Raw genomic sequence first — 12,782 nt, forward strand, 5'->3', positions numbered from 1 at the left:
TCTGTAGAATTAAAATTCACTGGCCACTGCAAGCATGTTGTCACAGTGGAAAATTAAGATTAAAATCAATTTTATTTAGAACAAAGATTTTTAAGAGACGTAAAATATTATAGAAAGAAAATGTGTTTTTCACTAATAATAAATTTTATTTTCAGGAATTTTATGCCCATTATTCAAAATAAAATAAAAAAATTATTATGCGACTGAAAATTTAATAGTTTATCAAAAAAAGTTGTTTATTTTTTATTAAAATTTTATATTATCTTATTCAGATAAAGATACTATGCAAATTGATTAAAGTAGCATTTAGTGTTGTTAAGTTCTACTTAATTAGTAAATATTAATAAAAAATACAGTATAAAAAAATTATCATGGCGCAACTATTCCCTAAATCCATTGCATTAGTTTTCAAAAAATTAGAATTAAAAAGAATTAAAGGAATTTATTACCTACCACTACACAAGTTAATAAAAAACCATTATTATCTTATTCTTTCCGTACTATATTATACTATATATTTACTATCGTATAACTTTTGTTTTATTTTTGACACATTATTATGTTTTTCATGTGTTCAATTTTTAACTAATTTTTGCTTGACAAACTGTCTAAATTTGCTTTGTTTTGAAAACTAGCTCTCCTAAATCCTAGCGCGCTTCATTCTTCCTTCTAGTGAGGCACTACTTGTGTGTGGCATTTCAGTGGATTTATATAACAAAATATTTAACCTTTTAATAGTGTCACATTTTCATCATGTTTTTTTCTCAATTTGTGATGGCGCTTGGGTAGAAATCTTTCATCTTCTTGTTGACAAATTTGCTTCTTACATAACTTCGTGGATTCAGGCTGGCATGGAATCTTTTATTTCCTCTCACAATTCCAGGTCAAGTCTCACTCTTCTTCATGGTTTTTCTCACATTGTACTGCTGCAATTGCCAATCGAAACCATTACTTCCATATCTATTAGCAAAACAATTCTCCAGAAAACAGATGTCTGTTTATTACTGCTAGAAACCATTGTAAAAAGGTTTTACAATCGCTCGCTTCATAAGCGAGAGTTTCCGAGTTCGATCCCCACCACGTCCCTGGTAGTACCGCGCTCAACTTGTTTCTCCGTGCAGCGGCCTTGTTCGTCAAGGTTCGTGTTTCGGAGTTATAGAGTTGAGAGAGGGTTATTACCACAATTAAGTAGCCTCCTCATCTGTAGTGGCCTTCTGGGCCTTGGGGAGGTGAAATAACTAAAAAAAAAAAAAAAAAAATAAGGGCAAATCTGTAATTCCACCTCTCTTGTATGGTTTAGACTTTGTCAATTCACTTAAAGACAAAGCTAAATTGTTTGCTAAGAACTTTTCATCAATATCATCTCTTGATTCCACTAGTTGCGTTCTACCTGATATAGCTGTCAAACAGGTTGATCCATTACTTGACATTCATATCACTCCAGCTTCTGTATCTAAAGTGATTTCCTGCTTCGACTCTTCTACAGCTTGTGGCCCGGAAACATACTTGTTATAGTCTTGCAGAAGTGTTCTCCGGCTATCGTCTATACTTTCAAAACTATTCAGCAAGTGCTTATCAGAGTCTTGTTTTCCAGCCTGTTGGAAGCAGCATCTGCCATCCCTATTTTCAAAAATTCTGGAGAGCGATCTGATTCATCTAACTACCGTTATATTAGTCTTCTTCCTATCATAAGCAAGGTTTTTGAATCTTTAACTAACAAACACTAAATCTCTTATCTTGAATCTGATAACTTACTTTCTGATCATCAATATGGATTTTGATCTTCTCGTTCTACAGCTGATTTGCTAACAGTAATAACCGATAGGTTTTATCGTGCATTAGATAAAGGTGGAGAGGTTAAGGCCATCGCTCTTGACATTTCTAAACTTTTGATAAAGTTTAGCATGCTGGTCTTCTCCATAAGTTTTCTTCTTACGATGTATCAGGTAACATCTTTGAGATTATTGAATCCTTCTATTTCAAATCGTAGTATAAAAGTTGTCCTTGATGGACAGCACTCTTCTTCTTATTCTGTATCTTCAGGGGTTCCTCAAGGTTAATTTACATTAAAGATCTTCCAGATATTTTGAAATATAAGGTGGCATTGTTTGCTGATGATACTACCATTTATTCTTGTCGTGATAAGAAGCCAACACTCTCTGATTGCTTGGAGGGGGCATTTGAGCTTGAAAAGGATCTCAGTTCTGCTACAGCATGGGGCTAACAGTGGCTGGTGAACTTTAATTTCGATAAAGCCCAATTTTTTTCAATCGTTAACTTGCTCCAATCTTCATCTTTTCTCTTCCAGTAACTTGTTGGAAGCGAAGGTGTTTAAAAAAAAAAAAAATCCAAAATTACATTTTCTTCTAATTCAAAATGCTAATGTATCATCTTTTTAAACATGAGTCGCATTTTGAATCACATGAATGGGCATGTGAATCACAAGAATAAGGTTGAACCTTTGTTTTTCATTAGTAATATAAGTTTGTATTTAAACTTTGTTAAACAAATATGTAATAAAAAGCTTTATTAGTGATGCACATGGACATTTTTGTCTTTTAAAACTAAAAATAGTCTTAATGAATTAAGTTACTTGAAAAAAATATAATATTTTTAATATTCAATTAATTTAACTAATAATAGTATAACTAATAAGCCACAGAAAACCTCTGTTCAAATATTCCTAATGATCTTTAAAAGTTGTATTTCATATTCTGATATCACTTTGTAGCTAAATGTAATAAAAATTACTTAACAACATTTATTAATAGCTTATTAATAATAATATAATATTAATAATATAATTTATTAATTGATAAAACAGTATTTGATCCTCCAGCTTTTAGATTCACTAACTTTGTTTTGATCAAATTAGAAGCAATATTTCTCAGCATGGCAAATAACTGTTGGAAGGTTTTTCCTTGCATTTTGAACAGTACACAGTTTTGGGTGTGCTATTTTTGGGTTTATTGGTTGCCAACAACAACAACACTTTAGATGATCTTTAAGGCAGTAAAAAATCTTGTACTAAGACTGGAGGTCTTTCTAATAGAAAAGGTCTAGTACTTGGCTTTTTTTGATTTCTATTAAATTTTAGTAAGTAACTAGCATTGTTATTAAAATTTTTACTTTTTTTCCGTTTTGATGATTTTCAATCCTTTATTTTGAAAATAGAGTAAACAATATCCATATTTTTAAAATTTTTTTGAAAATACTAAAATATCAATTTAAAAGATTGTGAAAATCATACCTATATAAGAGCCTAAAAGCCAGTATAAAATACTTAATAGAACAAGTTTTTAACTTCATTTTCTTGAAGTTGAGACCAACAAATACAAAAATCATTAAAAATAAAAAAATATTATTAATAAATTAAATAAAAAAATTACCTTTTTTTCTAAAAATTATTTATATGTTTATTTATGCAGTTATTTTATGCTTCTAAGCTTGATAAAGAAAATCTTCTTTTATATATTTCAACAGTTTGACTTTCACAATATAGAAAAAAAAACCTTAATTTAAAATTTTTATTTTTAAAATTTTTTATAAACTAAAGTATATAAATAGGTAAGACCACTTACCAAACATCTTGATTTTAATAAGACAACATCATGATTTGATAACACCAAACATCTTGGTTTTGATAAGACCACTTACCAAACATCATGGTTCTGATAAGACCACTTACCAAACATCTTGATTTTGATAAAACCACTTACCAAACATCTTGGTTTGATGGTTTTTTATTAAACATGTTGCACCCATTGCTGCAAAAAAATTTTGGAATAATGGCTGTGCCATACCCAGTGATAATTTGGGCGGTATCTGTATGACAATTTTTCCCAATAAATTTGTAGCCAAAAAAAACAAACAACCTCATATTAATAGAGTTTATATAATTTCTTAATATAATTAATAATAATATTATTATAATTAGTTTATTATAATTACATACTTTTAAAGTCTTTTAAATTCAAAAGATAGAAAGAAATATTTGCACAACATGTGCAACTTTTAACATGTCTTTTTTAATAGTTATGTATTTAAAATGTTGGTATCATTGGTTAAGTCCCTCCTGTACTATAAATAGATTTTTAAAAACGCTTTTATTCTATACTTAAATTGAAACAAGAATTGCAAAAATATATATTAAAGGACTGTGTGAACTTTAAACTAAAGGTTATATCAATAACTTGTAAACTTGTAACCTATTATTAGTCGGTAATTCAAAATAAGAGTATAAAAAACGAAACAAATAATAATCTCTCATAGCAAATAGTTTTTTTCAAAAGAAATGTTATAAATGTAAATAAATAACTGTTCATAAAGCAATCTTTTTCGAAATCTATTGATAATTGCCTTCCAAGTTTCAGTGCTAATTTTATCAGGACTTAACAACACCAAACCCATCAACTTATCTAAAGACAATACCAATAAAGAATTTCTCTGCTTTGTGTGTAAGAGATTAAGTGCAGAAAATCCACGTTGAACATTAGCAGCACTTGGTGTGATAATTAATGATGAGTAAAGTTTAAAAAGTTTTATGATTGAATAATATTGATTCCTGTTTTTGTAAAACTCCTCGTAAACTTCAGATGACGAATGTTCTTTTTTGTATGTTCCTATATCTTTGCTTTGTAACTTGCCAGATCAAACTTTATCTGCTACAACTTTGTTTCTTTTTTCTGTAAGTAATTTTACCACTTTTTTAAAATCTGGTAAAAAGTAAATTAGTATTTCTGGGTCATATGTGTTATCAAATTTGACTAAAGCTTTTGAATATAGCACAGTATGTTGCAAGCTCCTCTGCAACTCAGACCAAGAATTAATTTATAGTTTTTAGCAACAAAAATCTTTTGATAACCTTATTAATTAATCCCCCATCCTTGCCTATCCTAGTCTTCAGAACAAAAAAACAAACAATAGAATTAACATGTGTACCTTTTTTGCTCATTGTAATGGATGGCACCCATGCCATGAAACCTCAAGTTGTTTATGTCAATGCCTTTTGAAATTGAACATTCTTTAATTTTTTTACAGAGTGCTTCAGCCCCCTTACTCCAATAATATCCACTAGTCCCAGGAATTCCTCATTTACTTTGTTTTTACTGTTAATATATCAGAAAAAAACTTGAAAAATCGGCTCAATCAGCCGTCTCAGTGTATTTAAGGCGGTTTACAAATTATTCGAATTCATTTATTTGGAATTAGCATGGTTTTATCAGCATATTATGTCTAAACAAGAGCTTTAGACGGTATAATTTTTTTTTGCTTTAGGTTTTTTTAATATTTAAAGAAACTTTTCCAATTTTTATTTAATTTTCGAAACCTTTTTACTTCCCCTAATAGTGAATCTAAAAAACACCTTAATATATTGATCTCTTAATATATTGTTGGTGTTTCAAAGTATCTGTATGCTTTGCAAATAAAAAATGCCCATCAAATGTGTGTTTCGGGTGTTACCATAAATTCACACATTTGCTATGCCATTTTAAGTTGCCAACAGTACCGTATTTGGAGCATACTGGACAAAGCCATCCATTTCCAGATGCCAAATAAAATTCAAATTTGTACAGTGTTTTCCATTTTGCTTGACTTTAGTGAGCAACTAAGTACAACCTAGTGAACTGCAAAGTTGAATCAATGACTTTGTCAACATCTGGGAAAGATTTCTCGTTCCTAGAACTATTTGCACCTAACATATTGCGTTCAATAATAGCACTATTTTTATTTTACTTAGCAGGCTTGACCCATATATATTAGTAATCAACTGCTGGGGTTTACTATTGTCACTAACTGACCATTTTGATTTATAAGTGGCAGAATTGTTATTGTGGGAATTTCCAGTGGCACGTGACCTAACCATTCTAATATTCGTGATGTTAATTTATATTTTTTTAACTTTAAATTAATAAAAAAAATTTATAAAAACAAAGTCAGAATAAGTATAAAATGCTTTCATTTCAAAATAAAAGTTATCTTTCAGGTTTTAAAAAGTTTAGTTCTTAATTTATAAAAATTGAAATAAAATAATTCTTTGTTTTGAAAAAAATACATAGTTCTTTATGCTTTAAGTTGAACACGTTCTAATTCAAAACAAAAAAGTAGAAGCAAAGTTTCATCAAATACATCAAATAATGAGTTAAAAAAATAGCTACTTTGGAAGGATGCTATTTTTTTTAATTTATTTATTTAATAAACTTAACTTAATTAAAAAAGTAACTTTGTTTATTGCATAACTATGAACAAAGTGTGGGTGATTTCTAAATATGTTAAGAAATAGTGATCAAATCAATCTTCTTGTCAGCGTCGCATGCTTTTATAGGAAAAGAACATAAAGAAAATATATTAAATTTGTTACCTAGTTTTTAATATGAATTTAAAAATTTTTTTATAAACAAAAATTTATAATTCTAATCATAAAAGTATAATTAATTCTTAGAATGCATAATATGTTTTACACATTCCAATACTTTGTTCTTGCTTTGGTGAAAAATTGTTAAACATTTTTCATTGTACACCTTCGATGATTAACACTCCTTCGTAAATCCAATTTGTATAAGTTAGGAACATTAGTCAAGTCCAACATTATAGTTATAGTTAACAAAATGTAATGTAAAGTCAACAACATTGACAATTTTTTTTTGTGTTTATATTCTTTTATTTAATTTAATTTTTTATTTTTATTATAATAATGTTGGAATTATTGATTTATAGAATTTTTTAGTTTGGGCGCCCATACCAGTCAAACGGTTTGGAATTACATCTAGATATGGCACTGAATAGGTGAACCTCAAAATATGTTTTTTAACATTTCTTCCAAAATCAAAAACTTTAAGGTTTAAACTTTAAAACAGATCAAAACATAAAATGTTAAATGAGATCAAGCTGCCATCTCAAGTTTTCATGACTATTTTCTGCAAAATCAAAAACTATAAGAAATTAAGTCCAGATAAATTAGGAATAAAAGCAAAATTCTTATTAGGCTCTACCTAGTTCAGCAGATGAAATATTTACCACTAAATGCAAAGAGTTTTATATTGCTTTTGCATCATATTTACAACCAAACATACCTTTTTATGTCTCACTTTTAAAGAATGCTAAATTTTTACATCAAAAAAGCATATTGCTCCTGCTGCATTAACTTCAAATTCTAATTTAACATTGAAAGTTGACAAAGTACATTGGAAAAAACAACTTTGCTCAGTTTTTAATCAAAATGAGATTTCTGCAACTAAGGATTAGTAGATCAGGTTTTGTCATTTCCATTATCTACACCTGAGTTATTGACTTCATTTTTGTCTAAATCATCTCCATCACCCTCATATAACCCTATGTCTTCATCTACAAGTTCCTCTCCATTGTTTTTGCAATGTTTTCCTCCATAAATACCTTCAGGAGGTTTATCTGTTTGTTTTTTTTAATCCTTTAAACTTTCTGGTTGTTTCCATCTAATTAGCTACTTCCTGAAAGCTAGCATCTCCTTCCCTACAAGATCCATAATTTTCTTAATGTTCAGTGATCTCTAGAAGCATCAAAAGTCAAGGTCATTATATTTTTCTTATAAACATTTTCATAATTTTCTTTACATTTTCATCCCATACATCATTAAACATTAGCATCATCTGATCCTTGATGGTGCTGTTATTTTGTCTGGATGTTTAATAAAAAGGTCCAGCATCAAATGCATTTCCTTTTTCCTGTAATCAATTTTGTTTTCTCTTTGATATGAGGCATCATTTACTTGGACATCTCCTGTTGTTCCACCATCAAAATGTTATAAAAAGTAACTTTTTCGAAAAAATTCAAAATCGATTTAAAGAGGCTCAATTTATTCTTTTATTTTTAACTTTTTAATTCAATTTGCTCCAGATTATGCATTTCTCATAATTGGGTTTTTAGAAAAAACAAGACTTTTTTCTAAAACGTTACCTAAGTACATTTCCAATGAAAAAGTTGATGACACACAACAGTTTTATTATTGATTATGGTATCATGATAAGGCCAAGGCATTTAAACTTTTCAACTAAAAGTTTAAAAACTTTTAATCAAAATAGAAAATTTAATTAGTTTTACTACAGACCTGGGTAAAGAATTTTTAAAAGATACTTATTATATTATTAACTTCTTTGACATATTATTCATTTTTAAAAACAGCAAGAACATAAAAACTCTCATATATTATGAAGAAACCAATACTTATGAATACTTAATCATCCATATCTTATTTTAAAAAAAATATTCCTTAATTCTTTAAACATCTAATTAATAACAATTATTTTTATTATTTAATTATTATAATAATTATTTTTTTAATTTTTTTAATTAAATTTTAAGTAATAAAATGTATTTATAATCCTTAGAATATATATACACACACACATATATATATATATATATATATATATATATATATATATATATATATATATATATATATATATATATATATATATACATATATATATATATATATATATATTTATATGTATATATAAATATATATTATTATATAAATTTATATGTTTATATATATTTATATATATTCTTGTCTCCTGAGAATATATATACATATATAGTATATATGTATATATATATATACTCAGGAGATGGAAACATATATAAGTATATATTTATATATATTAGCGTAAAACTGAAATGATAAAATAAAAAGATTAAGAGAAAATAAAACTGTAAAACTATTATATTTTTTGATTTAATAATCTTAATTTCAATTAATAGTTTAAGGCTAATAATTTTAATTGTGATAAGTAAGGGGTAGAAAAATAATTATAAAAAAAATTTATTGTATAATGAACTTAAAAAATTTTTAAACACTTTGGTAGTCATTTCAAGAATAACTATTTATAAGCAGTTCAGATATTAGTACCCGTCTAAATAATATTTAGAATACCTGCTACATATGTGTTGATTAATTACAATTGGTATAAAAAGTTTAAAAAACATGTCAAAATATACATAAAAATATATGGAATAATGGACTTACCATGACCTGTTTAATAAAGGTCATGGTAGTCATGGTAATTTACTTTTTTTCATAGTCCTTTTATTTCAATAATTTTAAGGTTTATCTTTGTTTTGAGTTAATAGTTCAATACTTTATAAATTCTTATTGTAAAATTATAAATTTTTATTAAAAAAATGGGGACAAGTATGTTAATTTTTTCTATATTAAACTTCTTTATTAAATTTTCTTTAAAAAAAGAACTTTTTCTTTATTTAGTTTTCTTTATTAACTTTTATAAACATCTTTTTTGGACCATCCGCAGTTTATAGAGATCCTTGCCCCATTAATTAATTTTAAAGAAAATTAATGTTTGAATGTAAAAATTTTTTTCCTATAACAAAAAAAGTTGTTTCTTTAATGTGTGTTAAGCGGACAAACTTAACTAATTACCAAAGCACATTAATAGCATAAGTTTTCCTATTGAGACATATGCAACAGTTCACTATTTAACATATGCAACTACCATAGCATATGCGCAGCAAATATTTCCTGCTATTTTGATGTTTTTAGAAATGTTAAACTTTTTTAAAAATTCTCTCTTTTTCATTTGTTATAATATAATACCTTTATATATGTTATAATATAATACCTTTATATATGTTAAGTATGTAATATCAAAAGAACTTAAAAATGTTTTGTTTTGTATTCGAGAAAATTGAAAAACATTAAAAAAAAAAAATTGTGAATTAAAAAAAACAACAACATGCAAGCGAAAGGATTTAAACACCGGTAATGCAGTATAGAATCACAGCGAACTAACCACATTGGCCACAAAAACATAGTAAATAATTTTAACATTATTCAATCAACAAAAGACAGTATAACTTTATAAAATGACAAATAAAGATTACAAATCTAAATTAAGGAGATATTGTTGAAATGCAATTCTTAAGTAAAAGTAAAAAATGTAAAACTTGATATAATTTTTACATAATTTACATACATTTGCAAACTTATGTGAAAAATTTAAAGTACATTTGCATACACTTTTGTTCACATTTTCTTATAAAAAAAAGTGTTTTCTTGCCCTTAACTCAGGTTTAATGGCTGTCATGATTTCCGCATCAAATACTCATAAATGAGCATTATTAAGTTGAACAATAATATATATGATATATATATATATATATATATATATATATATATATATATATATATATACATACATATATATATAAAGTTTGATCCCCACCATGTTCCTGGTTGTACCGTGCTCAACTTGTATCTCTGTGCACCAGCCTTGTTTGTCAAGGTTTATGTTTCGGATTTAGAGTATTGAGAGAGGGTTTTAGCCAAAACTAAAGTAGTCTTCTAGACTGTAGTGGCCTTCTTGGCGTTGGGAGTTGAATTTAAAATATATATATATATATATATATATATATATAAGTAAATATTTATAATGAAAATATATATATATATATATATATATATATATATATATATATATATATATATATATATATATATATATATATATATATAATTGTTACACTAAATTACAATTTTTTTATAGTTTATTGAAATCAAATCAAGTGTTTTCAAAAGATTTGAAAAGAATAATTTGTTTCAGATCTCATGCAGTGGTAAATTGCTCGATCATAATTTTTTCTGTAAATTGAATGATAAATCAAATAATGTTAATTATTTACATCTTTTATTTTTAAATTGAGATGCTCGAGAAAGATTTCACAATGTCACTCTTTTGCTAGTGGTTGCTATGCGTAATCTTACAGAGTATGAATGGAATTTAGGTATTCTTGAATACTTGAATAATACTTTATATATATATATATATATATATATATATATATATATATATGTATGTATATATCAGGCCTTGTTACGAGATTTCGCTGCGTAGCGAAAACGCGTAACGCATTTTTAAGTAACTCAACTCAGCAAATATATTTTGCATCGTTAGAAGTTATATTGCGTCACTAGCGTCTTTACAAGTACCACATTGTATTAAAGTTCTTTTATTAACGCGTTAAAAATCATACAAAAAGTTTTTTTTTTCTCACTATAACAAAAGTTACAAATAAAATCAAAGTTCTTATTAAAAAAATCATTTTTATTATTTTTTTCAAATATAAACTAAATTTTATTTTGAAAAAAATATATTTTTCATGAAACGTAAAATATTTGTTTATTTTCTTATGGTTTTACATTTGGTTTTTGGTTATTTTATCAATTGTTAATAAATTTTTTCTTATTTAATTTGTGAACTCTTTTTAATAATGTTTTTAAACAATAGAGTTTTTTTTTGTTATTTATCAGTTACCGATAACATATTCGTGATCATAATTTATTTTCATAAATTAAATGAACGTCATTAAAACTTTACGTTATTGAATTAACAATAAATAAAATATGTTATTAATAAAATTTTTATATCAATATAAATCGTGTATTTTTTAAACTATCATGACTAAAATAATTTTTATATTTAAAAGCAATTTATATATTTAATTCCTTAAGATAAAACTTAAACACTTTATTTTTTTTAACTAATTTTTAATAAAAAAAAAATGAAACAAACTGTTTCTTTAACAGTAAAATCTATTAGTTTACAATTGCGGTTACTTACGACTTTATTTCTTCTGAATAAACGTCACGTTAACGATAATCAAAAGATAATTTAAATATTCTAAAAGATATAAGTTTTTGCGTAGCGCAAAACTGCTGAGCGCGTAGGCAAATCGCCTTTTCGCAAGCAAAATGCGAGCTGCGTAACGCTTCTTAACAAGGCCTGATATATATATATATATATATATATATATATATATATATATATATATATATATATATATATATATATATATATATATATATATATATATAATATGTTAGGGTGGTCCAAAAATATAAAGTTTAAAAATGCAATCCTCCACAAGGCTATCCTTATTCCATATGCTATTACTGATTTAATTCCAAAATTTGAATAAAATTAAGTAATATTTAGATGTAGCAACTTTATAAGACTTTTTGAGTTCAATATCGAAAATTCACAAAATTTTACTTATTGATTTCTGATTATGTAAATTGTTGTTCTATTATACTTTAATGTTTCTTAAGACTAAACAAACTTTAAAAACAAGCTTTAGCTTGATAATATAATCATGAAACAATGTTAAACAATAGTTTCTTAAAAGTCTAAAAGTGTTCTTAGTGAAACATAAGAGCTGCTTTCGTCGGAACAGTAAACTCTTTCCAATGGCTGGACACTAGTTGCAACAGATACTGTTTCTGAGTTTCATCCTTTGTCAAGGAAGAATTAAAAGATTGAATGAGTGCAACCCCTCTTTCTGCACAATCATTTACAACCTTTAGAACTTTTACACTAGCCTGCATTGATTGGAAGGTTGTGTCAGAAGCCCAGTTGGTCGGATGCTTTTACAAGAAGGTTCTTGCTTCTTCCTTTCTATTTATTGCTAGAAGATTGAAGATATTCAAAGAACGACTAGTGATGTATGTCTGCAATGGTGCACGATAGTCGAAATCTTTGAAGTCCAGACCTTTGCATGCATTTGCATTTGGCGGCAGGAAAAAGTTGACAACCATAGAAGCTTTAGTATCATCATCAACACATTCATCAAAGAGAGCAAGAGCAACAATTATCTCCGAAAAATACCACCAAAAGTGCCGACCAAATGCCTTGATAGCAGACTCTCTGACTTTGATATTTGGGTACTTGTATAGTAGAATTAGGTGATTCATATCATTGAAAGGAGCTCTTGATGCAAGAGGAGTTTCA

The 12,782-nt window shown here is 26.7% G+C and overlaps 1 protein-coding gene across 2 annotated transcripts in view; it reads left to right on the top strand.

The window, feature by feature from the left end:
* Positions 1–12,782, top strand: part of LOC101241113 (transmembrane anterior posterior transformation protein 1 homolog) — a 56,176-nt gene that overhangs the window by 30,190 nt on the left and 13,204 nt on the right. For both annotated transcript variants that reach the window (XM_065793354.1, XM_065793355.1), the window contains 2 exons: positions 10,542–10,611; positions 10,699–10,779. In XM_065793354.1, the coding sequence (XP_065649426.1) occupies positions 10,542–10,611; positions 10,699–10,779 (151 nt within the window). The remainder of the gene's footprint in view (positions 1–10,541; positions 10,612–10,698; positions 10,780–12,782) is intronic.

This window comes from Hydra vulgaris, chromosome 03, assembly GCF_038396675.1.
Source record: "Hydra vulgaris chromosome 03, alternate assembly HydraT2T_AEP".
NCBI classification, from domain to species: Eukaryota; Metazoa; Cnidaria; class Hydrozoa; order Anthoathecata; family Hydridae; genus Hydra; species Hydra vulgaris.